This window comes from Pteropus alecto, unplaced genomic scaffold (assembly GCF_000325575.1).
Source record: "Pteropus alecto unplaced genomic scaffold, ASM32557v1 scaffold156, whole genome shotgun sequence".
Classification (NCBI taxonomy): Eukaryota; Metazoa; Chordata; class Mammalia; order Chiroptera; family Pteropodidae; genus Pteropus; species Pteropus alecto.
In genome coordinates this window covers 2,188,915-2,216,462 of record NW_006437746.1, presented here as the reverse complement: position 1 = coordinate 2,216,462, position 27,548 = coordinate 2,188,915, and the positions used below count along the sequence as shown (strand labels likewise).

General features: G+C 50.1%; 1 protein-coding gene and 1 pseudogene across 1 annotated transcript in view; both read right to left on the bottom strand.

The window, feature by feature from the left end:
- Positions 1–1,893: 1,893 nt before the first annotated feature.
- The window catches only part of FAM198A (family with sequence similarity 198 member A), a 44,334-nt gene continuing 18,679 nt past the window's right edge, over positions 1,894–27,548 (bottom strand). The window contains exons 2-5 of the mRNA XM_006914831.3: positions 15,518–16,777; positions 4,889–5,011; positions 3,056–3,159; positions 1,894–2,375 (exon numbers count right to left, since the gene is read on the bottom strand). Coding sequence (XP_006914893.1) covers positions 2,165–2,375; positions 3,056–3,159; positions 4,889–5,011; positions 15,518–16,777 — 1,698 coding nt within the window. The 3' untranslated portion in view covers positions 1,894–2,164. The remainder of the gene's footprint in view (positions 2,376–3,055; positions 3,160–4,888; positions 5,012–15,517; positions 16,778–27,548) is intronic.
- LOC112482084 lies at positions 11,101–11,219 on the bottom strand (annotated as a pseudogene).

The window sequence follows — 27,548 nt, the reverse complement described above, 5'->3', positions numbered from 1 at the left end:
AAAAACAACTCATTCTGCACATCAGTAAAAATTATAAAATATCTTTAAAATGAGCTTATTTGTTGAAGAAAACTTTATAAAATGTTACTGGAAGTTCAAAGATTAATAGATAAATCAGGTCCCTAATGAGAGCACTCAATATTACGAATGAGTCTGATACTACTAATTAATCCATAAGTCCATTATAATCCCAATCAAAACACTAATGAGATTTTAAGGACGATGGGAGGGGGGTGGCAGGCTTCATAGATTGACACTATTATATTAAAAGAAATGCACGAACATAGCAAAGAATTAAAGTAAATAAAAAGATGAGAACTTGCCCCACCAAATAAAAAATAACAAGATAATTTTAACTTAAAAGATATCATGCTGATACAGAATATGAAAAAATATCAATGCAGCAAAATAGGGAATTCAGTATATGGCAAGAGGGTACTTTCAGATCTGCAGAGAAAAGGTAGACTATTGAATAACGATGTTGGAACAACTGACTATTTGGGGAGGAAACAAAACTTCAGTTAGATCCCTACCTCATATGATTCTCAAATAAAATGTTATATGGATTTAGAGTGAATGTAAAAGAAATACTATATAAGTACTAGAATAAAACATAGGAGATTATTTCAATAATTGTGAAATAGTGACAGCCTCTCTAAGAAGGCATGAAACTCAGAAGACTTAAAGGGAAGGACAAACAGATTTGAGTACATAGAAAAAATTTTCCACCTGGCAAAAGACTCCACAAACAATGTCAAGACAAATAACAGGCTGGAAGAAAATATTTACAACATAACTAACGGAGAAAAGATTGATTAAAAGATTAATTAGGTTCAAGGATCTGTAACCAATTTACAATGAAACAACAAATATCTCCAAAGACAAAGACAATTCAGAGAAAATAAAGTACAAGTGACTGGTAAATAATTGGAAAGATAACTTCAACAGTGATTAAGGAAATGCAGTTAAAAAAAAAAAGGTGTCCCCATCGGTTGAATAAAAAAGAAAAATGTGAGGATTGCCAAGGGCTGGTGAAGTGATGGGAAAACATTCAGTTCCCTCCCTCTTGGTGGGAGTATAAATTGGCACCGCCATTTCGGAGGGCAATTTGGCAGTTTCTCTCAAAGTAATAAATGCTCGTACATACTCTTTGGTGCAGAAATCCACTTATATGGATACAGCTAGCGGAAATGATTGCACCCTATGCAAAGATGTTCATGGCAGCATTGTTTATAATCGGTGAAAAGTTGGAGCCACCTAATGTTTATCATAATTGGAGCAGCTAAATAAAATATGACACGTCCCTGCCTTGAAATTCCATGTAGTCATCAATAAGAATTGGGTCGATCCAGAAGACTGATACAGAATATAGGAAATATACTACAGTAAAAGCAGAGAGTTGACTAACATAGATGGTCCTACATTTGTTATAGTTTAATTTGCATGTAGTTTGAGTGTAACTAAAATACAACATAAACATCTCCAGGGAGTTTCTGAGACTTTCACGTTTTATCTTATGTGCTTCTATTATTTATGAATTTGTTTTTAGTAAGCATGTATTACTTGTATAATTCTTAAATCAGAAACATAACTTACTAAGAATTGAACATCTAAAGTCAATAAAGACAGAATGTTTAGTGTTTCACTTCTTAGACCTGAGTGTTTCAGCCAGAGCAGTTCTGGGCCCTGAATATAATTCTATGAAGACCCTTTATTAAGCTCATCTTACGTATGTGTGCAGGCATGTACACATGCCACATGTACCTACACACACACACACACACACACACACATACACACACACACAGAGTTGTCCAGCTCTGCATATGCACGTGGGATGCATGATTTTACAATACATGGAACAGTCCATAAAACATTCGTGAACATGTTTATTGGTGCCAGGGAGTAAACAGCCAGAGCGGAGAAGGTGGAAAAGGAATGTGGGAGATTGAAAACCCAACACCCACAACCACCTCCACCATCCCAAGCAGGTGACACATCCCACGACATCCATGGTGCTCTTCCGGTTTCTGGCTTTTCCCATTTGTCTTCAAGATAGTCGAACTCAAGGACGTGTGGCCATCAGGATGGATGCTCGTCCACTCAGGTCGTGTTGTGAGCACCCCACCAGTGAAGCAACAGCCCTGCCTGGGCAGTGGGGGACTCACAGGTCCTCATCCCTGAAGAGAGTCAGGTTGTGCTTCTGGATGTGTTCCAGCAGGACCTGTCCTCGCCGCTCCAGGGTCTGGAGAGCCTGCTTCAGCCCCTGTCGCCCGCCTTGGCTTTCCCAGAACACCGGGTCTGTCTGCAGCGACTTGAGCAGCATATTCTGTAGACAACCTGACTGGAGAACCTTCACGACAGACTCAGGAAACCTGGACGAAAGGTCCCCCAAGCGCCAAACAAAAAGGGAAAGCAAAAGTAATCTCAGAGAGTTCTCGTGAAAGGCGAAGCCCGATGGCCAGAGCTTGCACAGCTGGGGCACCCAGGCAATGTCAGCCTGCAAAGTCTCAAGGGCCATGGCCACTGACTAGTCATCGGGGACCCTTCCACCTGCTCAGCTGTGAAAGCAGGCAGGAGATAAAGCCTTCAGAGGGGTCCCGTCCCACAGAGAGTCAGGGCAAATCAGCTCTGCTCTCCCGGGTAAACGCCTGCTGCTCTGCTTGGCGAATGCCAGGAAGAGCCCGAGGAAGGCTGAGCTGCAGGCCAGGAGTGGGCAGGAAAGGTAGGCTCCCAGGCCAGCTCCCCCAGCCAGAGCAAGGGAAGGCCCAGGAAGGCCCTTACTCCAGCGAGGCAGTTAGTGTTCTATGGGGCCAGGTGGCCCTCTGGATATTGAGCAGGGGGGCAGGCATTCTGTCTGGGAGCCAAAGGGCCTGCTGGCTGTATCTCCTCTCAGCTTTCCTAGGGCCCCCACCTCCTCTTGAGGTTCAGACTCAACAGCCTTTGTCTGATGGAGTGTGGACTTCTCAAGAGCCCTGGTTTAAGGTCCCACGGTCTACAGCAGGGCCATCAAGCCTCAGTCCCTGAACCTCCACCCGACCCCTTTGACCCTCACCCATCTATGCCCTCCAGCAGCCGGAAGTTCAGCTTGTCCTCAGGGTGCTGAAGGTTGCCAGCGTTATCGATGTAGACCAGATGAGATGGATCACCGCTCCGGACCTCAGGGAGGACGACGGGCAGAGACAGAGGTGGGTAAGGGTGCAGCCTGGCCAGCATGCAAGGGCTTGTCAGGGTGAAGGGGCTTAGGGGGCCCGAGCTGTCAGTCCCACAGTCCACCCTGCTACTTGCCCAGATGGTCCCCAGGTGCTGAGCAGCCAGCTCACTCTGTGCTGGCGCTGTGCTGAGTTCTTCCAGGTACCACCTCAATGAGCCCTCCCAGCAGCCTTAGAAGGAGGCCACTGGTGCGAACTCCATTTTACAGAAACAGAGGCACAAAGAAGTTAAGTAATTTGCTCCTAAACCCCTTCAGAACTAAAGTCGGGCTGGTTCGAACCTGGACCCATAGTTGCCAAGCCTGCCAAACTGCAAGGCGGAGGGTCTGATTCGTGCTCTGGTGGCCAAAGGGGTGAGGAGCATGGACAGGGATCAGCAGGTGCAGAGGTAAACTGCCCAGCAGGGCTGTGGCTGCAGGACGTAGCCCACACGTGCACGCTCACACACACGCTCACCTCCATGCCACCTGTGCATGTGCACCTGGGTGTCCCCCCGAGCATCACCTAGACTACTCGACACCCTTTATCCTCAGGGAGCACTGACCATGCTTCGTTCCCCACGGGAGGAGTTCAGTGCCTCCTAAACCCCTTCAGAACTAAAGTCGGCAGCAGGAAGTTCTTTAGCATCTTCTAACTACTGCGTGATCGGGAATGAGAGGCCACCTGTTCCAGCCCCCTCCTCCCACTCCCATGCGCAGACCCCATTCTATGCGTTCTCCAAGATTCCATGGTGGTTTCCCCTAATTCTCTCTAGGGACCTAGGCTTAAATTACAAATGTTTGTCTCCAGGACCCCAGCTTCCCCTCTCTCTGCCTCAACCTCGTGGCCCTTCTCCACGCATCGGGAATTTCTCGAAGCCTAGTGACTCCTCCCTCTGAAATCTGCAGTCCTAAAGGGTCTGTGGGATGGCTGCCCTCCAGGGGTAAATGATGGATAGAAAGCCTCATCTTTTCCCAGAGAGGAAGAGAGATGGCTCTGGGGACAGAGGATGGAGAATTCTCACCTCCCAGCAGCTCCACAAGGAACCCTGGCCCCAGGGCTGCTGTGACCTGAAGCTCAGCCTGGGGCACCATGCTGACAACCACCCCCCAAAGCAACTGGCCAAATAAGGCAGCAAGGACACCGGGCTCACTGGGGGAGAAGCTAGAGAAGCCGTGGCCAGGTGGCACCTTGCTCCTTGTGCAGGAGCGGCTACCCTGCCATGCCAGCTCCTCTCTGACGGCCTCAGCACATCGATTCCCGCTCTGGGCTCTGGTTTTAATAGGAGGCAGCACAGCGTTTTTCTGATTGGCACCAGCCTGTGAGCCACCAGGGTCCTGGCAGAGAGCGCTGTCACTGCCACCAACCTGCCATGTGGCCTTAGAAATGCCCTTCCTTGTTCCAGGTCACGAATTCCACATTGACCGGCCCAAGGAGGACATCAGAGAGACACACGCTGAGTCCAGAGGCCCTAGGGGTACTCCAGTGTCCCTCAACTCTCCCCCCACCCTACCCCCACCGCAACCACATTCTCAAAGCTCCACTTTCGTCAGTTTTATACATTATTCAAACAAAGTGTTCTGCTGCTCAAAAGAACAGGATGGGGAACCCCAGGGTCACGTGATCTCTGACGCTCACTAACAGCATCTTCTGAAGGAGACAGGAAGACCCCGGTCTGGGGCGACGAGGGGACGTACCAGGATGTGGACCAGCCGCAGCTCCCCGGGGTTCCCACACTTCTCCCGCAGTCCCTCTTCCACACAGGGCGCCGAGGGCTCCGGCTCGAAGCCACAGCAGTAGCGATCCAGGCGGTCGTGGACCTGTGGGGGCACCCGTCCTCTGAGAGTGTGGCACGCTGCCAGCCTCCTCCGGCCCAGCACCGAGGCCGCTTGGTCCCTGGGCCACATGCTGGGGACAGTGCTTGGTGGCTTTACTACTGTCCTCCGGCTCGTAAGGGGCCTTCTGCTCTGCTCCTCTGGCCAGCTGGCCTGCACACCAGGAGCTGTTTGCTCACGCCTCGGGCCAGCATGGCTGTCCAGCCAGCACCCACCGCTTCATCTACCGCGCTGCTGCTCGGGCTCTCGGGCCTGAGGCCGCTGGGCCTCCGATGCTATCTACTCTTCCACTTGGGAGACCCACACGCGAATCCACTTTTTCTTTAAGCAGCAAGTGCTACATCAGGGATTCCTCCCTTTTTCGGAGGTAAAAGTCCTTTAACGACCATTTAGACAGCTCCCGAGGGGACAGCCCCAAACTGAAGTCGGGGAAGGAGGAAGGGCCTTTCTTTTTGGGGCTCATTTCACACAGGATGCCTGAAGTGTGCTGTGGGGTCCGCCCTGAGCAGCTGTGCCTCGCCTCTGCTCCGTACACAGGTGTAGATGACACTCGCAATGTTTTAGAGTGGATCAGAGGATTCTCATGACAACACTTCCCACTCGCCCGCTTTCGGCAGCTTTCCCCGAAGGAAGGAGTTACAGGCTTCGGGCCGGGTGTTAGGCAGAAACGAGCATCCACCCCGGCCCTGACCTACAGAGCGTGTTACCTGCTGTGCGCTAATTGACAAAGAGGTCGAGAAAGGAGAAACCTAAATGCAGAGGTGGCAGAGTCCTCTGTGCCAGCAAGACAGGAAAGAGAAAGAAGGGGAGAGGAGGTTGGGACGTGCCAGGAAGTAGAGGGGAAATGGCGTGAGAGTTGAGAGTCACTGTCACTTACAGGGTGGGTGAGCTGGAGAAGACGCACCCTTTTCCCTCTTAGGGAGGAAGTTCGGTTTGCTACACCACCTTGATGAGTGCTTACGGCAAAAGATGAGCTCTCAAGAGGTCTAGGTATGGGAGGACTTGCTTTGCAGGGGACAAGAGGAAAAATCCATTTGTTTCTGTGGAAGAGAGAGAGAGGAAGAGAGAAGTCAAGCAGGAAGCAGCAGGAGGCTGAGGGTATGAGAGATGCCCTCTGTGACCCCCCCATCCGCCAGTGAAGTTGCCGCCTTGGGAAATGCATGGTGGTCGTGGGGTGAAAGGGACCCGGCTTTGAGTTCCGGCTTGGTGTGTGGCAAAGCAAGGCGGTATTCATGGCGTGGGGAACAGGAGGGGTCAGCTGCCTGAGCGTTGCCCACATCCTAGGACAGGCTCTGGACTTTCACTGGTCGTGGGACCAAGGGTTTCAGTCATCTCCTCAAATCTGCAGCTGGGGGCGGAGTCAGAGGAAATGGAGGCCCTGGCATCCCTGGGCTCGACCAATCAGCACGCAGATGCGTTCCGTTCCTGAAAGAGCAGGTGTGGAGAAGACGCAGAGTGGAGACCTGGTCTGACTTTGCAGACGGGCTCATCTCCATCAGGAAGCCTGAGATCATGCGTGCGGAGGAACTAGAATCAGCTCCGGGTAACAGACTCTGGTTGGGGCCACTGTCCAGACCAAGCTAGAGGAGACAGGGTCAGGGTGGAGGGGAGTGGAAGTCGGGGGGAGGGAGGCAGCGTGTGGGAACCAGACGGCACCCACAGAAGGGGAAGACCCGCTCCCTCTCTCAGTCCCCAGGACTTGCCTATGACTCCCAGCTCTGGCGGGATCTTGAGACGCCCACTCCGGATGATGATGCACAACAGCCAGGGGCCACCCAGGCAAACACAGCAGTTGCCCAGTAAAGCAATGACACAGTGTCTCCCTCGGAGATGTCAATAATGTTGTACAATAGGAAATATATTTGGTCTCTGTCCAGGTTTCTTTCACGGAGCTCCTAAAACCCTTGGAATTTCCTGAGTGATAAGAGCATCTTTTGTTATTTATAATAAGCCCCTTTGGCTGCACCTGAGTTTTATGCTAATGAGGTGATCCAGGGGAGCCCCCAGATAGCTTCAGGGGCCAGGCCAGTCAGCAGAAAGACAAGCAAGAATAGAGGGTGAGAACTTTTAGCTCCAGGCTCCAACTTCCAGGAAAGGTAGGGGAGCTGGAGATTGGGTTACAAACGCCTGAACCGTGAGAACTGAAAAGCTTCCAGGTCAGTGAACGCATCCACATGCCAAGAGGGCGACATACGGGGACAGAGCTCCTGTGCTGGGGGACAGAGCTCCTGTGCTGGGGGCCCTTCCAGACCACACCCTACGTACCTCTACATCTGTATCCTTCATAATAAGCCAGCGCATGTAAGGAAGGTGGCTTCCTAAGTTCTGTGAGCTGTCCTAGCAAATTACCGAACCTGAGGAGTGGGTCCCGAGGACCCCAATTTATAGCTGCTTGGTCAGAAGGGATGCAGCCGAGGACGTGTGACCGGCATCTGAAATGAGGGCAGTCTTGTGGGACTGAGCCCTTTACCTGTGGGACCTGACACTACAGGTAGAAAGCGTCGGAACTGAATTGAGTTGTTGGACACGCAGCTGGTGTTGGAGAACTGGTTGGCATCAGAAAAAACCATCGCTCAGATGACCGTCACCAGCGTCACTGCCATCTCTAATCCATTCACTCTTCATGGCAGCTTTGCAAGGGAGACGTTATTAGCCTCATTTTACACATGGGGACACTGACCTCAGACGTGTCCAAGGTCATAAATGTAAAAGCAGTACAGCTGAGATTTGAACCGAGGTCTGCCCGACTTGAAGCCTGCCTCCCTGAAGATCAGGGTGAGGCAATTACAGAGGTCGAGTGGGCATGACTATGTCCCAAAAAACTTTATTCATGAGCCCTGAAGTTTATGACTTTTATATAATTTTTAGATGTCACGAAACATTCTTCTTTTGATCTTTTCAATCATTTAAAAATAATTAAACCGTTCTGAGCTCATGGGCTGCATGAAAATAGGTGGAGTGGTGACTGTTGCCTGCACTGTGGAGCCCGAACGGCCTGGGGCTGAATGGTGACCCCGCTATGTCATAGCTACGTGACCTGAGGAAGTCGCTTCATCTCGCTACACCCCCATCTTCTCAACAAAATGGGGCCGTGGTACTTCCCTGGGAAAACATCAAGGACCACAGAGGGCGACGATGTATGTAAGCAGAGGTAGTTGCTATGGAGAGCCTCTGGTTGTGTCTGCCTGGGCGGGACAGGCCCCATGACCTTGAGGAATCTCAGGGGTCCCTCTGTAGCAAACCCCAGCCTCACCCAGTGCTACAGTCCTGAGAAACAGAGGCTGAAATAGTGTCACAACGGTCTGTCCACTGTCTTCTACGTGCCGGCCTAGTTTCTGGAGCGCGGACACATGTGAGACAGACCCCCACCTGCCGAGCTCTCTTTGGCTGGGCAAGTAAACGCCAGGGCAGTTCTAGCAAAACGGAAATCCAGCCACTGCTCTGGATTTCACTTTATGCCTGATGCCCAGCCAGCCAAACCCCCCACCTCCCTCCAAACCCTCCCTGACCCCGTGTCCAGGCCATTCTGTGCACATTTCAACTTGTGCAGCATCTACTTCCAGAGCAAGCTACAAGCGGACAGGGCTGGCTTCTCCGAATCGACACGCATTTGAATATCTAACAGGAAAGGCCGGGTCAGCCCGGTGGGGCCCAGCTGCCGGTTTGATTATTTTGCCACTCCGTGTGGTTATTTTTTTCCACCAAAGAGAAATTAATTTTAAACATCGGACTAGCAGCTAAACAGGACAACGTTCAAATTTCATTCCTGCCACCTTTCATAATTTGATTCTTTTCCTCCTTTTTGAAAAACGGAGGAGATACCAAGAAAAAATAATAATCCTTTGCTGTGTTGATTTTCTGACTGACCGAGCAATGTTGCACGATCCTGGCGTGAACTGAAGTTTTTGTTTAATTTTACTGAAGCCATCGTAAAGCCCTTACTCTGTACCAGGTGCTGATCTGAGTGCTTTATACATCATAACTCTTAGCCCTTCCCAGCGACCAGGGGACAGATACCTCTATGACCGCCATTTCTCTGGGCAATGTGCCAAGGTCCCATAACGTGGAAGCAGTGGCGCCTAGACTCGCACCTGGGCAGTCTGGCTTCGGCTACTAAGTGGGACTATGTGGCCGGCCTGTGTTTTCCAGCATTGGAGATGGCAAGTTTCTTGACAGCAAAGGCGAAGACGCGGTTGGTTCAATCTGATCCCCAGCTCCCAGCACTGGTGTAGCATGGCCAGCCTGGACTCTGTCGACGTTTTCTAAGTGACGGAATGAATGAATGAAGGGCGTGGCTGGCTTATAATAGGAAGGACCTAGGGAGGTCTTCACATGAGGACTCCGATCACTGAGTCAGCTCCGTCATGTCACCTCCCTGCCCAGGATGCCATCTCCCAAGGCTTCAGGGAAAGGCCTGGTTCTGTGGCCTCCAAACCGGACATCCAGGTGGGACAAGACACTGCAGTCTGCCAAGGACGGACACCAGGCACAGCTGTGGGGGGAGGTGAGGTTTGGGGGGAAGCCCGGCACAGGGCACGAGAGGTGACTTGAGTCCTCTGAGCCACCAGGCTCCTGGGCCAACACCGGGTCCTCAGCAAGGGCCTGATCTGGGTCAGCTGGATTCCAGAAGAGCCACCGGCTGTCCCTAGCGGCCCATGCCCCCCACCCCCACAGCCGTACAAGGACCCTCCTCCAACCTGGAGGCACAGGCCTGGGGCCTTCTGGCTGAAGAGGGTGGTGCTTGGCTGGGCTGCCTCACTGCCTGGGGTCAGGTCCCTGTTCTCCAAGGAATTAAAGAATTCATGAGGCTTTGAGGATGTCAGAATATGGGGGTGGGGTGGGTTACTGGGCACTGACAGTCGCCCTCCTCACGCAGCAGTGCTCCCCATGTCCTGACAAAGGACAGGCTTTCTGGAGGCTCTGGGAAAGATCATCTGGACGCTTCATCTGCCCCAAGCCTGAGGCCAGAAGTCGGGGCACCAGTTTAGGATTCGGGTGAATAAGGGCTCTGAGGAGATGGATTGAGAACTAGATCTTATCTATAAAGACATCTGTAGATCCACACAAAACATCAACACAAAAACCAGCGGCCGCCACAGCAAAGTAGGTTCCAACCAAGAAAGCTAGGATGAGTCCCCGTTAGGACACTTGTCACAAAAGTCCCCACATAACACAGTAGGGGGGGACAGGGATCCTGTGATCTCCACAGATACTCAAAAAACCTTTGATAAAATTTTACATCCATTCCTGACCATAAAAGCTCTTCATAAAGCAAGAATAATGAATAGTTCTTCATCATATCTTCAGTCCAAAGCCAGCATAATGTTTAATGGCGAAACACCAGAAATCGTCTCAATTCTGTAGGAACAAGTCCCGCCCACCATGCCATTAATATTTCCCATCTCTCGGAGGTACCAGCACTGTAATGACGTCAGAGAAAGAAAGAAGAGGCAATGGGAAGACAGAACCTTCATCACAGACAAAATGGCAGTGTACTTGGAAAACCCAGAGTAAAGCCGAGCAACTGTTGAAGCCAAGTGAACTTACTGGGAGGTCAGGAATCAAACTAATACACAGAAATAACAGCCTTCACTCAGACCGAGAGCTGAGAGCCAGAGCATGTGACAGAAAGAACCACCTTATTTTCAATGGCCACAGAAGATGAAATACCAACATGAAAGTGAGAATCCAGCTGAAGAAAACAGCAAGATGTTCCGAGGAACATGGATAAATGGAGAGACGTATCCTATTCTCGGCTTTAAGACTATATTTTATTTTTAGGATGGAAATTCTATCTTAATCCCCAGAAATTTAATTTGATTCCAGCAAAATCTCAAAAGGACTTGGGAAGGAGAATGAAGGAACCAACTGAGTCTAAATTTTGTATGAGAATGGAATGAGAGGACATCAGGAAAATTATTTATTTATTTGACCATTCACTCATTCATTCACTCATTCATTCATTCATTCATTCAGACAAGGCAAACTTTGGTTGACCTCACAGATTGCAAGGACCTTGTCAGCTTACAATCCTCCCTCCCTCCCTCCCTTCCTTCCTTCCATTTATTTTTTTATGCCTACAGCACCTAGTCTTCCAAGGTGGTCTCCCACCCAAGTACTAACCAGGCCCGACCCTGCTTAGCTTCTGAGATCAGACAGGATCGGGCTCGTTCAGGGTAGCATGGCTGTAGACTAGGAAAATTCTTAAAAAGAGCAATGAGAAAGACCGAGCCCTGCTAGTTTTTAGCATCAAATATAAAGTGCAATAATTAAAACGGTGTGATTCTGGCATATAAATAGACCCTTTACTGGAACAGAAAAGAGTTCAGAAATAGACTTACATATGGAAATTGCCTATAAGGTTCAGGGAGCATTTCAGACTGGGGAAAAGATTAATTCTTCAACAAATGGCGCGTTTGGGTTGCCATCCGAGATCGGACAGGATCAGGCTCGTTCAGGGTGGCATGGCCGTAGACGAGGATGGCCTTTTAAAACATGATATACTAACCTAAGTCATAAAACAAAAGCTTGATCATGTTACTAACATAAAAATGTCTGACATTTCTTCACAACAAAGAGACTATCAACAAAGCTTAATAACAATTGAACCTGAGAGAAATATTACAACCCAGTGAAAACAAAAAACCAATTTCCTTAAACTATGAAAAGCTCTTAAAATCATTGAAAAAATGCTCAATGTCACCCTTCCAACAGAAAATGGGACAAAGATAGGAACAGAGTTTTTTATAAAAAGGTTTTTAAAAAGGCTGAAGCGAGACAGGACGAGACCGAGGTGGAAGAAGCCGAGGGAGCGGCCCACTTCTGGGCCGTGCAGTGCAGGGTCCACGTCTGTTTGCAGCCTGAGCCTTTCCCTGCCTCCTAAATTCATTTTCTAGCGCTGCACGGCAAATTACCAGGAGCTTTGTGGCTTAAAAGAACACGGATGATCTCACGGTTTCCGTGGCTCAGGAGTCCATCACATTCTGCTGGGTTCTCAGCTCAGAGTCTCCCCAGGCTAAACTCAAGGTGTCGTCCAGGGCCACATTCATTCACAGCTCAGGGTTCTCTCCTAAATTCATCTAGGTTGCTGGCAGAAATCGTGCCTTTAAGTTGTGGGACCAGGTCCCCGGGCATCTCAGAGTCCTCCCAGAGAGGATTTACCCACAAGCAGTTCATAGTATGCCTGTTTATTTCCTTCCTGAGGCCAGCAGGAAAAGCTCTCAGATCCTTCCTCATCCTTGAGAGACTCGCCTGATTAGGTCAGGCCCATCCAGGATGCCCTCCCTTTAAATTAAACTCAAAGTCAACTGTATAGTAACCTAATCACTTGATATTTCATCATATTCACAAATCTCATCCACACTCGGGGAAAGGAATTTATTCTGGGGGTTGGGAAGAGGGTGATCTTGGTGACCATCTTAGAATTTTGCCCATCACACCTCACCCTAATCTAGATCCCATGTTTAAACATATGAAAAATTGCCCGGTGTCACCTTTCAAACAACCCTTGTCCAGGCAGGCTGTTCGACTCCTCCATACTTGGCTGCATCACCTGCGAGATGGTGAGGCGCGCAGCATCCATCTCTGGGGTCCGTCATGGGACTTAAATGAGTTCCTGTGTGCGGTTTGTATCAGACTCTGCACTTCATAAATGGTAGCTACTATTACATTTCACGTTTCTGGTTGGAAGCCTGCGGGGGTCAGCAGCAGTCACGAATCTGGGCTCTTCTCTAACTGATGAAACACCTGATGTCCCAGGTAGACCAAGCCAGAGAAGATGCCCGTGAACTGAAGCCATAGATTTGGACACAGAATAAGGAACATACACAGGGTCGCAAATGACTGAAATGGGATCCTTGGGAAAGAAAAGGACAGTCTCACTCAGAAGAAACCAGTTTACTGACACCCACTGAAATCTGTCTTTGACCTCACACATGATAATTAGCAGACGCTATTGGCATATACCACCTATGTCCCCTTGGTGCTCACGATTCCTGTACATGCCGATGGCTTTCCACAAGTGGCTGTGGCTCTCTGCCTTCGCCCCTCTCCAGTGCAGGAACATGCTTGGCTGGTCAGCACATGGGCCAGGCTACAGATGCCAGGAGGTCCACACCCTCAGGAACTGTCTGTCTCAACCAGTGACAGGTGGCAGTTGGTGAGTAAATAGCCCAGCTTCTTTGGCCCCAGGCAGGACGACTCTGAGGCATGTCGTACATACTCCCCAAAAGGTCTCAGCAGGACTGAGTCCCGGGTGCCCACAGTGGTCAGTTGGTGAGTAAATAGCCCAGCTTCTTTGGCCCCCAGGCAGGACGACTCTGAGGCACGTCGTACATACTCCCCAAAAGGTCTCAGCAGGATTGAGTCCCGGGTGCCCACAGATTGAGTCTGGGCACCACATGGAATGTATGGGGGTATGCGATTCATATGAATGGTGTGCATGTGTGTGTGGCTATGGCACACGTGGGCATATAAAGCTCATGTTTAAGTGTACAACGTGTCAGTGTGTTGTTCCATAGCATCGTCTCCACAATCACTAATCCAGAGGGCTGTGTGGGATTTGCGAAGCACAGGGTATGATTTGTGGGGGTGTAAGGAATGTGTATGTGTGCAGTGCTCGTGTATTTTGTGTCCAGGTAAATGGTATGTTGTCCTACGCAAACACAGAAAAACAAGGGTTTATACTGGATAAAATAAGGAGCAAGCACACCGCAGAGTGGGCTGTATGTGGCATCTGTACCCGGCCCTCAGTCAGAAGGTACCTCGGGTTCCCGTGCTGGGAAACCCAAAGCCCCGCCTCTGTCGGCCTTGCCAGTGGTTTCTAGGAAGGCAGTGTCAGCCAGACAGGGGTGTTTGACTTGACAGGCGTTCAGCAGACCAGGGAAGACATGGCACGAGGCCAGCCGAGTCACATCTGCCCACACACCCAACCTGTGTGTGCTTTGGCTGCTGAGACTCATGTCCCCACAGCGGGACTTGGCGGCCGAGGAAGAGTCCCACACCGCAAGCCCAGGGGACGGACAGAGGGGCTCTGTGTGGAGCAGAAAGCTGCCGTATGCACATCGGCTGCACTGGGGCTTTGCAAGGAGCTGCCTCCAATCTCAAGGAGCGCGGGCATCCCTGGACAGGTCCCCTCTTCCTGCCCTCAGTCACGGCCAGGTTAATAGTGATTCTGTGATTGAGAGGGTGAGCTCCGGAGTCAGACCGTCAAGGCTGCGTTTCTGCTCTACCAGCCGTGACCTTGGGGAAGTAACTTCATCTCTCTGGGCTTCAATTTCTCAACTTTAAAATAGGGATAAATGTCATATCTCACTCGTAAGCACGCCACGAAAACTGGGTGAGTTAGTGCCTATCAGGTGTCGGAGACAGTCGCAGCTTATTACCGAGTGTGTGCCACCGCCACGCACTGTATATTACATGAACGATCTCGTGTGCAGAAACCACACAAGGTCAGTGTTATCATCAGGTCTAGGACAGACCTCGAGACACGGATCCAAGCAAAAGCAGTCTATCCAGAGCTAATCCAAAAACACAAGCAGGGGAAGTGACGTAGGGAGGGCCAGCCATGACTCCTGCATGTACCTGGGCCTCAATCCTGGTAGGAAACTCCGAGAGACACATGGAGTACACACCACAGAGCGACCCCAGCCAGGGAGCTGGGCTTTACACACCCAAAAGGAGGTGTTGCTCTGGAGGAAGCATGGCCAGCCTTCCAGGCTTGCCCAGGACTCTCCCAATTACAGCACCGAAAATCTTATGGGCTGGGAAGCCCCTCCGTCCCAACCTGGATGGCAGGTCACACTATCTAAACGACATTAATCCCCCAGCACCTGACCTGTTACACACTGGGCGGAGCAGGCTCCAGGGCACAGGCCCAAGTGCTGGCAGTTTGGGGATACCACGCGCTAAAATGGTCAGGCTCAAGGGGATGAGGTGGGGACACCAGTCCCGTTTTCGAGGTGAGAAAAGTGAAGGTCAGAGGTGAAGTAATCTGCTCGGTGTCATACAGTGGGAAGTGGCCTGGGGCGGGGCATTCAAACCCAAGTCTGCCTGATGCCAAGGCCCACGCCAACCACCGGGCTGCACGCTCCTCCATCCACGAAGCTGCCACGGGGATACAGACTAGAGGAGCTGGAAGCGCCGCGGGAGACCAGCCAGTCCAGTGACTGAGACCAACGCCTACAGGCCGACAAGTACCGCTCAGAGGTTTTGGGGCAGGTCACTAGGTGGGTGTCAGACAACAAAGAGAGAGGGCCTGCGGCCAAAAGCGGAACATGGCAGCCTCTGAAGAGGGCAGCGGCTACTCGTGAGCTGTTCCCACATACCACTGGATGAATTAATACCGAGGCGGAAAAATAACAAAAACAGGTGCTTGGTGGTCGAAAGACAAGGCCTCGGGGTGGGGGTAGAGTCACCATCCATCCTCAGACGCAATTCCAGCGTCTCAAGTCACCCCAAATCCCCTACCTCGCCCGGCCCCACCCCACCTACCTGCAGCAGGAAGTCGAAGAGTGCCAGGCGTGCCCACTCGGCGTGGCGGATGCCCGGGCAGCGGGCCTGGCCTGGCCGGCCACAGCCTTGTGCCAGCAGGGCCTGGTACTGCAGCCAGCCCAAGGCCAGAGAGTTCTGATCGTCGTCTGGGTCCCCCAGGTGCTGCACGTCGGGCGCCCACCAGATGACGGGCCTCGCACCGCCGTCTGTGTAGCGGTAGGGCAGTAGGGGGCTGTGGAAGTGCCGGGCCGCCGCAGGCAGGCTCCGACGCAGCCCCAGCACTCGGTCCACGTGGAAGGACAGGACCTCGGACAGGTCCCCAGCCCTCTTGATCAGGCCACAGAGCCCCTGGGAGCAGAGCTGGCTGAGTCCAGGAGACACATCCTGAAGGGCGCCCTCGGTGGAGAAGCCGACCTGCAGCACTTGCCCATGGCCAGGGACCCTGGCTTTGCCCACCACCTTGCCCTGGGCCAACAGCTGGAGGGTCTGCACATCGTGCTCTGTGAGCCATGGGGGCACCTGCCCGCCGGTCCTCAAGCCAGTCAACAGCCCAGCAGTCTCAGAGGCACACCAGATGGATCCTTGCAGCTCCCCAACGGAGCCAGGCCACCGACGAGCCCCTGTGGCCGGGGTGGGATCTTTTTTTGCTTGTCTCCCGCCAGTCAAGTCTCCATTCCCAGCTCCTGGCAGATCCCTGCCTTCCCCTGGATGGGGCCTGAGGGTCGGTCCAGCAGTAGCTCTCTGGTGTTCTGCGAGGGGGCCAACCAGGGTGCCTGTCTCTCTCTGAGCCTCCTGGATGGGCCCAGCACCCCAGGGGTGGCCCCGATCTTTGGCACTCAGACCTCTGACCTCATCGTCCCTTGAGAGCATAAGACTCTGGGTACCGAGTCTCAAATCTCCTAGAGATGCCAAAGTAATATCCCTCCTGACCCTCCCTAAACGGCTGCTGTCCCCTCCCGGGGCCTGCTTGCTGCTGTCCGCTCGCCCTCTGTGGCCTTGCTGCTCAGCACGCACCAGGCTGGAATTCCTGAGCAGGGTCCGGCCTCTCCAGAACCGCAGGTTTCTTGCCTGTTGCCTCCGGCGGGAGCTCAGAGCCCGCAGGCTGTGGGGGGCAGGGATGCCGGTTACCCCCCAGGGCTCCATGGCGGCTGGATGCTGTGCAGGGAAGCGAGTGACAGCCACCACAGACAGAGTCATCAAGAGGCAGAAGGCCATCACCAGCCGCCTCTTGCCATGCAGCTTCCTCCAGAGCCAAGACGCCTAGCGGATGGGGTAGAAAAAAGAGAGTTTCAGATGTCGGAAAACATCAGCCCCAACTCACGAGACAACGGGGATGGTGAACAAGGGCCCATCCTGGACGCCTGCAGAGGCGAAGGAGCAGAGCCCAGGCGAAGCGACACCGAGTCGCCTTCGAGAGAGGAACAGGCACTGCAGCCAGCACTGCTGCTCCGAAGCTTAGCTGGCTCGCCTTCTGGGGTAGGCCACCGAGCACCATCAGAGTCTCCTCCACATCTGTCCCCACCCTGAGCGCGGGCTCTCTCTTATCCTCTCTGCAGGGCCACTTGGTCAGGCCTCTAGTTGTTTCCCAAAAACACACCCTTCCCTTTCGCCGGGCACATGGCTTCCCAGCTATGATGACTTTACCCTGCCTCCCTTGCAGCCAGGGTGGGCCACGTGACTCGGTCCCTGCCCGTGGCAGGTGTCAGCCACTTTTGCCTGCCCTGCTTGCTCAAAAGGAAGTTGGCTGCCTGGCCGTTCTCTCTTGGCTCACGGATGTAGCGGCACCAGCTCTGCACGTGTCACCAAGGACGTGGGGCAGTGATTTTTCAACACGTGGCCTCTGAACCAACAGCAATCACCTGGGAACTTGTCAGAAAGGCAAATTCTCAGCCCCTTCAACCCCCGCAACTACTCTATCAGAAACTGGGGTAGAGCCACCTGTGTTTCAACAAGCTCTCCAGGCGATTCTGATGCTCGAACCCCTGGAGCCACCGGAAGGGAGGAGCTCAGAAGCCTCTATGACCACATGGAATCACAGCTGCCAAGAGCTGTTTGAGCCACTGCGTTCTGGAGTCAAAACTTATTCATTTTGTAACTTATTCAACTTATAACGTACGGTAGCTCTATTTTTAATATTTTGAGAAATCTCCATGCTGTTTCCCATAGTGGCTGTATCCATTTTTCAGTCTGCTGCACATGGTAATTATTTTCAGCATCAAGGAGGTAGCTATTCCACGACTCGCTTTGGTTGACATAACAATATGTCCTGAGGCTTTTTGCACATCTGTCTTCTTCAGTATAGGGTTAGTTAACTGCTGCCTAACAGTTCACAGTGAGAATGTGCCATAATTTCTTTACCCATTCCTCTACCGGAAAGGTATTTAGATCATTTCCAATTTTTATTACGGCAAACAATGCTGCATTGAACATCCAGGACATGCACCTCTGGGCGAAATTGTGAGGATTTCTACAGAGGAGACCCCCAAAGAGGAAGTTGTTGGGTCCCACCCCTTCTTACTGATGTTAACTTTTCATTGTCTATCAGTTAGCATCGCCTTTCATCTTCACAAGAACATCGGGAAATGGGAATCATATTATTCCTGTTTCACAGAAGAGAAACCAAAAGGCTGAGAGTGTTAAGATTCGCTCAGGCTCATACGGCTGGCGAGAATGCTAATATATCTATTAAAGCTAAAGGGAGAAATGGCCATGGACAAGAGTCTGTTTGGGTTTTTTTTCCTCCTTTCTAAAAAGAAAAATGTGTTTTCAAGTTGGATTCATAATCTGTGTTCTCAAACTTTTGGATATCACAAGGGAAAACGAAATCATCTTTTTAAGACGTCTCAAGAAGACAGAACGTTTTGATCCCTCTCTCGGCCCGACTTGGCTTCCGTTGACCTGGGGAAAGTTGGCAATTGCGCAGTCGTGCAGAGAGAAAGGTTCAAAATGACCATGAGCAGATGTCCTTGCAGGGCCGGCCACCCAAGTAAGTAAAGCTTTGGGGAAAGAAAAGCAGCTTTGATAGAACTGGGAAAAAAAAAAAAATCTTCTGAGGAGAAATAGTTGAATAATGAAGAATATGTAGAGAAAGGAGTAAGGGGAATGACGCATCACATACTAGAAAGTTTGCTGGTGGAACCCGGCTGACTCCGCCGCTGCACGCTCGCCAGCCAGACCCGCCCCCGACTCCCCATCCGAGATATCCACACGGCCTTTTCTGCCCTGCGATGACGGAACAGCGTGCCCCTCACCGTCTGGTTCTACGGCGGCTCTATTTCTCCTTCCTCCCCATATCTCTACCTCCCGCCCTTTCACTAAGATGCCCCCTTAATCCCTCAGACAAGATGCCCACTGGCCCAACAGCCACGTCTACCCACAGCCGCAAAGGAAGGAAGAAGGGCAGAAAAAAAAAAAAAAGCTGAAAAGCAAATGGCATGGGCTGGGGAGAAGACACAGCTGAGTTCTAGACCAGCTTTTGCCCTTCTGAGCTGTGTTACCATCGGCCAGTTACACAACCTCTCTGTCCCTTTTCCTCAGTTACAAAACAGGGGAGAATAGGATAATTCCTCCCTCCCAGGACTGGCATGGGAAATATAAGCAGCGAAATAGTAAAGGGCCAATTACCCGGCTTGGTCCATTTAAATGAGTGCTGGGATCAGGGTTTTTCTGCCTCCACTTTCTGAACCCATCTCTACCTTTCCGGGGTGTGAAGAACACCCAACTCCTTTCCAGAGTTTTGGCACATTGTAATGTCAGAGTAAAAAAAACATGGGGATATTTGGGAACATAACTCAAGGCAGGGGAAAAAAGAGAAACTCTTCCATCATAAAACCTCAAGTGTAAGCCAAGAGGCGGCCACCTTGGCCGCGAGAAAGGTCTCGTCCTGCACAGGCGCCATCCAAAGACATCCAGGGTGGAATAGGAAGGAATCGCCTGGCTTGAAGGCGCGCGGGAAGGAGAGGAGAGAACGGGTGGGAGCCGGGAGGGAAACACGTGGAGGGGCTGAAAGGGAAAGACTGAGGTTCTGACGAGAGTGGGGTTCGGGTTCCCCAGCGAGTGTGGGAAGGGAAGCCAGGAGAGCAGTAAGGAGCCAAGTCCACGGAAAAGCTGGGGGGCTGGGCTGGGGACAGGAGCCACCACCCCATTCCCAGACAATACCTCCACACAGGGTGGAAGGCAGCTCTTAAGCATGAAGTCATTGTTTAAAAAGGACAGTGTCATTGGTGGTATTATTTGTCCACAATTCTTCCTTCCTCCCCACCTTACCACGGTTTCACTAAAGATGGAGCACACTTCCCCGCCCACTGTCCTTGACCTTGGCAATAGACTGGCTGTTGCCGGTAGAATGTGAGTAGATGGAATGTATGCCACATCCAACGGAGGCTTTAAATGTGCTGCGTGGTTTGACTCCCTCCTGGCAAACCTGTCCTCCACCATGAGAGGAGCACACTCCAGGGGAGGCACCTGGAGCAGACCTGAACCCAACCCCCAGCCTGGAGCCAACCCAACCACACTGCTGGGTCCAGCCTAGCCACGGCCCTGTAACCAAGATAAAGGTGAATGTTGCTATGAGCCCCTGAGGCTGTGAGGTTGTTTGTTACGCAGCATTATCACAGCGAAACCCACCTAACGCAGATCCTTTTGTGATTTCCGTCGGGCTCAATGTGCACCCTTGGTCAGATGACAATACAGAAGTTTAATTGTACGGTGATGGATGGGAACTAGATTTACAGTGGTGAAGACTAAGTGGTGTACAAAAATATCAAATTATAATGTCGCACACCTGAAAAAAAGAATCCGTTTCGTAATGAAATGTAGCCTCTTCCCCTTAACTAATAAGGATTAGTGCTGTCTCTACAGATGGGGCTCAGGCTGCGATGATGATGAGGGTCCTAGGTGGGCACAGATATCTTCTGTAAACCAGTTTCTGCCATAAGGTGGCCATTTGGCACGGGGAGCCTTCTGTCAAATGGGAACCAGAGAAGTCTTTTGAGAAGGACTTAAAAAAAAAAAAAAAATTCCAACAAACGCTGGCCGCCTGTGCACAGAGACCGTCGGAGGAACGAGGACACTTGCAGGAAGGGCTCGACTGGAGTTTGTGCTGTAACAGCCAGCAGATGAGGGTCCTAGGTGGGCACAGATATCTTCTGTACACCAGTTTCTGCCATAAGGTGGCCATTTGGCATGGGGAGCCTTCTGTCAAATGGGAACCGGAGAAGTCTTTTAAGAAGGACTTAAAAAAAAAAAAAATTCCAACAAACGCTGGCCGCCTTTGCACAGAGACGGTCGGAGGAACGAGGACACTTGCAGGAAGGGCTCGACTGGAGTTTGTGCTGTAACAGCCAGCAGGAGACTTTTCCTCATTTCTCAAGGGTCACGGGGAAAGGAACGCTCTTCTACTTTGGGAACATCCAGTCAGGGTTCTGACTCACTTTTGGGCACTAGCTCTCCCTTCCCTGGACCGCCTCCCAGAATGCCCCGCTCTGAACCCTGCCACCTGCCATCATGATTAACACTGTCGTCCCCACTGGCTGCTGTAGAGGAACCAATGGCAGGGACAGAGGCAAAGCCATCTTTTCCTCACTCCCAGACGTCAAAGAAAGATGACAAAAACCTGGTCCTCCACTCAACAGCCATGGGTGATGGGACAAAATGTGGGGCAGGGAAGGTGGAGAGAAAACAGAGACCGCATGTTCCTTTCCCCGTCAAGAGACAGAATCACAAAGCACCTGCAAAGTGCTGCTGGGTGGGAGTTTCTTGGGTGGGAGAAGGAGCAGAGGGAAGCCACGTGATGATGATGATGATGATGTGTGCGTGTGCACATGCGTGTGTGCATGCACGCGTGTGTGCGTGTAATAAAAACTGAGTTTGGCTTGGGTTCTGGAGTCATGACTAAAGGGGTGACAGACCCTTCTGTGCTGTCCCCCACCCCACCTCCGCCCTCTTCTAAACAGCTCCCACCGGCTGGTCACTGATTCGTCACTACTCAGACTCTGAGTGAGAGTGACAGAGATTTTGGAATGAATTTGGAATGTTTTTGTTCCATTTTTTTAAAAAATCAGTTAAATGCTTTTCATAACAAAACCATGGCCCGGATGAGAGGGAATACATGAGCATATTGTCAGAGGGCTGGATTAAAACCACATGCCAGTCCTATGAGTAACGTTGCAGGCTGGACCTGGTCAAACCTACTTCCCTTGGATGAACCCAGAGTCAGGCCCCAGGCACTGGGAGCTGGGCTGGCACAGGCCCCTGAGGACAAAGACACAGCCCATCAGAACCTCCGGGCACACAGCGTCCCTCTCCCAGTCAGATCTGCTGGGTCCTGGGAGGCTGGAACTGTCTGTTCCACTGTGGGCAGAACCCCAGGCTGCCTGTCTCCTAAGCCACCACCTGGCCAGGCCCACTCACTCAGCATCATTGGAAGGCTATGATTTTCCTTCCACATCAGCAACTTCAAGGCAAGAAAAAACGTGTGCCCCCGTAATTAACTTCCACCACTTCCATTAACTCATTTAATCTGTGACCCAGTCTTACGAGACATAGAGAGTCAGGGTGACCCAAGGGCCCAGAGCTAGCAAAGACAGCACCGGGACATGAACCCAGGTAGTCTGGTTCCCGAGCCGGGGACCTAATCACTGTGCCACCCCGGGAAAAGCCCCTGCTCCAGCCCTGGTTCCAAAAGCCTGCACTGGGTCTCAGGGGCGGGCTCTGCTCTCAAAGGAGGTTCACCTCTTTGGGACTGGTCAGGTCATCGGTAAAATGAGGCCTGAGTGAGATTAAAGTAGGTGGCAGCCTGTTTGCAGTGGGGCCAACTGAGAGGAAATAAAAATGTTTTCAGGCTACATCCATTTTTCTTCCAAAATGAATATAACTCTATTGTGTCTCATGTCTTACTCTACTAAATAGAATATCGATGAGAAAATGCCTTCATTTGTCCCACTCGAATCTTGAGAGGTAATATCGGAAGCAGGGTTTTAATAATCCGCTATCCTCAGATTAGGTCTCGGGCTTGATCTCGAAACCAGGCAGGTCCTGTGCCTCCTGCTCCTTCCGGAACCGGAAGAGGCTCAAGTTCCTTCCGGCTCCAAGCGTTCTCAAGACCATAGCCGGGAGCATATCTGACCTGAGAGGTGAAAACGGCAGATCCTTTTAACCACAGCCACTTAGGAAGCACGTACCATGCACCAGACACTCTCCAAACCCCACAAGGTGTGTACGACGGTGGCGATTTTACAATCATAGACATTAAGGTTGAGAGACGTGCCTGGCCCAAGGTCACACAGCAGAGTCAGTGGCAGGCAGGATGTGAACGTTTCCCAGAGCCCAGGTACTCCTCACTCGACCACAGACTGACGAAGGAAGACTCGAGAACCTTGGGGGCCAAACAAGGGGAAGGAGCCTGGGATTTCGTGGCCCCTCTGCTACCTCCTCCAATAATGTCCGCTGGCTTCGCAGTCTTGACTTGCAGCCATCCAGGGGGTGCTAAGCCCAAGGAGCCAGCCCAGCCTTGTCAACATGGTCCACACAGCAGTTTCTTTTCTTAAGGACAGAGAGAAGTCCTTGAAAATGAAAATCTTTTTTCACCTCCTCCTCACCTTTCCTTAATCGGCCCAAGCAAACGCTGTCCTAGGCACTTTTGAAGAAAAGCATTTTGAACAGGTAAAGGCACTAAGGATATTTGGCCTTGGAGATTTATGGCAGAGAGAAGGAGCTGAAGGTACCACCTGAAGTTCTCCTGAGGCTCAGATTTGCATTTCCTTTACCTGCTAAGCAAATGAGTCTCTGGCTACCTCCCCAGGTTCTGCTGCTTTGCATCCACAGCATGACTTCAGGGATGCAGTAAGCTTGAGATGTGATGGCGACTTCCTTGTTAAACAATTGGCAATAGCTAGTGCTTGGGACAGAAATGAAGACCAAATGAAGACATCTTAGAAAGTGATCATTCTCAGTCCAGGGGAAGAAAAAAAACAGGGAGAAGAGCTCCAGAAGATGCAAGCAACGAAAACAATAAAGAGAAAAATGTCACACTTAGAGATGGCCTTCTGACCCAGACTCAGCTCTCAGGAAGCCAGGCAAAGAGAAAGCAAGACACATCACCGTGAGAATTCAGAACACTGGGCAAAATAGCCTACGAATTTCCAGAGAAAAAAGAAAAAAAAAACAGCTTTTATACAAAGTCACCAACAATCAGAGTGGCTTTGGACATCTTCACTGCCTCACTGGAGGTTAGAGCACAACTGAGCGAATCTTTCAAAATCTGACAGAAAATGATTTCTGGCTTAGGATTCTACGCGCAGCCGAACGTCTGACCCAGTATGAAGGGGGAAATAAAGGCAGTTTCAAGCATTTCACATGTTTCAAAATGGATTATTCCTCACGCATCAGTTCTAGCAAGCTGTTGGATGAACTGCTCCCCCAGATCCAAGCTGTAAACAGAGAAGAGCGTGTGGGATGTAGAAAAGAGAGATCCAACCCCAAAAGAGGCAGCAGGACTCTGCATGTTGGTGACAGGAGACCCTAAGGGACAGCTGCCAGTTGAACGGGTCCACCGGGGGGAGGGTCCCTAAGGTGGTGAAACTGACATGTGCTTGCATCAATTACAAGGAAGTTGATTTGGTGATAAATAACGAGAAAAACTAAGCAAACAAAAAAGGCGATTACTAACTACAGAAAAACAAAAAGTCACACAGGACAGGGAAAATGATCATAAGGTAGCACGCTGCTCAGCCACTGTGGTAGGCTGAAATGACACCCCCAGGGTCCGTGTCCTAATCCCAGAACCCATGACTAAATTACTGTACATAGGAAAAGGGATGTTGAATGGGTGATTAAATTAAGGGTCTTGAGATGGAGAGATTATCCTGGATTATTCAGATGGGTCCAACGTAATCACAAGTATATTTATATAAGAGGAAGGTGGAGAGAGATTTGACTAGAGAAGAAAAAGGCCATGTATTGACTGAAGCAGGGGAAGCAGAGTCAGTAAGAGCGAAGATACTATGCCTCTGGCTCTGAAGATGGAGAGGCCACAAGCCAAGGAACATAGGTGGCCTCTAAAAAATAGAAAAGGCAAAGCAATGGATTCTCCCCTGGATCCGCCAAGGAGGAACCTTGATGCTAGCTCTGTAGCTGCATAGGAATATATTCATGTTGTTTTGAGCCATCCAGTTTGGGGCTATTTGTTACAGCAGCAATATGAAACTAATGCATCTGTGAATAGCTTTTATGTCGTCATAATTATGTAAACACTAACCTAACCAAAATTATTACCTTATTATGCTGGGAAGGTGGATGGAGGAGAACGGGATGTGTGTGGTAGAGGTGGGGAGAGACTCAAATCCTCATCTTCCATAGACGAAGTTAATAAGTAATGATCAAAACTGAAAACAGGGTTTGAGAAGTATTGCTCAAGTTTTCCACTCTCAGTTTTTATAGATGAGGGGAAAGAAACCCAGGGAAGCTGTGGTTAGGTTATCCAATGAATTATCTTCTCTCGAAAAAAGAGCAGCTGGGGGTAGGCTCTTGTGTGATGATCTCTCTTTAGCCAGTTTATGTTCTGTATCTTAATTAATAAAACATCTGACAGGTTAACCCAGACACCTGGGGGAACTGTAGGCGAAGAGCATGTGTGACATATCCAGAGTCTCAATTGCTAAGTGAAGAGAAATTAGCCTTCACACTGAGCCGCAGACTCTCCTTGGCCAACTGAAAAGCTCTCACCTGAAATCATCTAACTTTTTTCCCCACAGCCTGACCCAGACATCTCTCCTCAGTGAAAGCTAAGTACAAAAAGGCCACCTTGGAAAACCCAAGAAAAGAGGCCCCCATCACTCATTCCTGCACCTCCAAATGCCTGAAGCCTGACAAAACTTCTTCCAGCCATGAGGTGGGCAGAAAAACAGCTGATTCAGAATCCGAGGCAACTGCCACCAAATGTCACCAAAGCAACTTCCTAGTAGATCCTCAATAGAGGTATGAATGAATGAATGAATGAATGAAGTACACAGAGTCAAAAGAGTAGCTGACACAGTGGTGGGGTTCAATTAACACTAGGGGGGAAATCACCTTCTTCGAACCAGTGGTCTCAAAACCTTTTGATGACCTATCCTTATTGGTAAAAATGCTGAGCACATCCCTCCAATATTTACAAACTATTTTCCCCAGTATTTACAAATCATGAGTAGGTGGTGCTACATGATGAATATGTTCATTATATAACATGACCAGGAAGTAAAAAATCATAAAAGGACTGGGTAAAGTAAATGTAAACAGAAGCTTCCGTGTTTTCACACCGTAACCCAGAGCATCGATCGTCTAGTATGCCCCCTGAGGTAGCGAGACCTCCGACCTGGAAGCGATCTGCCTTCTTCACACACCAGATGACTCTGGCAGCGAGTGATCTGAGTTTGATTGTGCTCATCTATTATTTTTTTTTTGAAATGCACACTTACTCACGGTGTACTAAAGATAATTTGACGGGGTTATGAGACAAAGTAAGTGTTTTCTTGTATAGATCAGTAGAGTCACTAAGATTGAGGTCGATCATCTAGAGGCTCTTCTCAGAAATACATGACTCGAATGGAGTCCAGGTGCATTTGAAGAAGAAAACCGGGGTCTAATGAACACCTGTGGTTCCCCGATGTTCAGAGATGAACATCAGAGAAGAGGGTTAGAAAATAAGAAATGTGGGAACTTCGAGCATGACTTTAAGAATAAAAGAAATGAAGAAACAGGGTCTGCTGTGAGCCAGTGTTTACCCAACTCGGCACTGCCTAGCAAAACGATAATGCTAACCTCACGTGAAATTTTAAATTTTCTACTAGCCACATTTGAAAACGGGGGGTGGGGGAACCAGGTGAAATTGATTTTAATATTTTTATTTAGTCAACTGTATCCAAAATGTTATCATTTCAACATGGAAGCAATATAAAAATTATCAATAAGGTATTTTATGTTGCTGAAATTGATTTTAATATTTTTATTTAGTCAAATGTATCCAAAATGTTATCATTTCAACATAGAAGCAATATAAAAATTATCAATAAGGTATTTTACGTTGTTGGTCATAAGCCTCTGAAATCAAGTGTGGATTTCACACATACGGCACATCTCAGTTCAGAATAAGCTGCCTTTCAGTATGTGGCTGGAGGCTACTGCATTGAACAGTACAGCTCTAACTGGGGCATAGGTCCCTGGAACCCCAGAAATCCACAGAGTGTTTGAGAAATGCTATAGTGAAGGATAAACAGCACCAGATCACTTGAACCAATGCAACTATAAACACAAAACGAAGGCAAGCATGAAAATTGCAGCACAGTGAAACTCCAACTTATGGGAAAGTTAGATTCTAATAGAGCAAATTAGGCAAAAAAAAAAAAGTGTAGATCAAAATTACCCATGAAAATCTCTTAAGGAAGAAATTGATGCATCACCCATTTTTCCTCCCACCTTAGAACAGATGCTGAGTCTTTTGTCTCAACAAAATAAAACCATAGAGCTGGAAAATTCCAGGAGCACACTCAGCCTCAGAGACCATCGTCTTGAGAAACACACCAGACCATCTAACGAGGAGTTCCAGGAGAGGAGACGTGAACACAGACCTTCCCCAGCTCCATTCAGAAGGAGGCTAGTGACGATCAACACCAGGTGACTAATCGACAAAGTTTCTATGTTGTGTCGTTTCTAGTAATAAGAAGGATCAGGAGAGGAAAGGAGGGTGTGTGTAACTGCACAAAAAGAGATCAGGGAGCGGCTTCACGTGCAGAGGAAGCGAGGAGACACAGCTTCAGGTAGCAGAGAGGGTGCTTGAGAAAAGAGGCAGCAGGCCACGTCCCTGGAGCCTGCGGTAGAAAGAAGCCAGTCAAGGATCCAACTGGCAGGAAGCCTCCCCATCCCTCGGAAATTCTTTCCCCAGAGCAAACTTGACTGCCTTCTCCTTGGCCACACAAATAGAAAAAGCATCGTTGCCTGAGAGCCCCCCAATGCCAGGGTCTAACTACCTGTCCACACCTTCACCCTTACCTTCCTC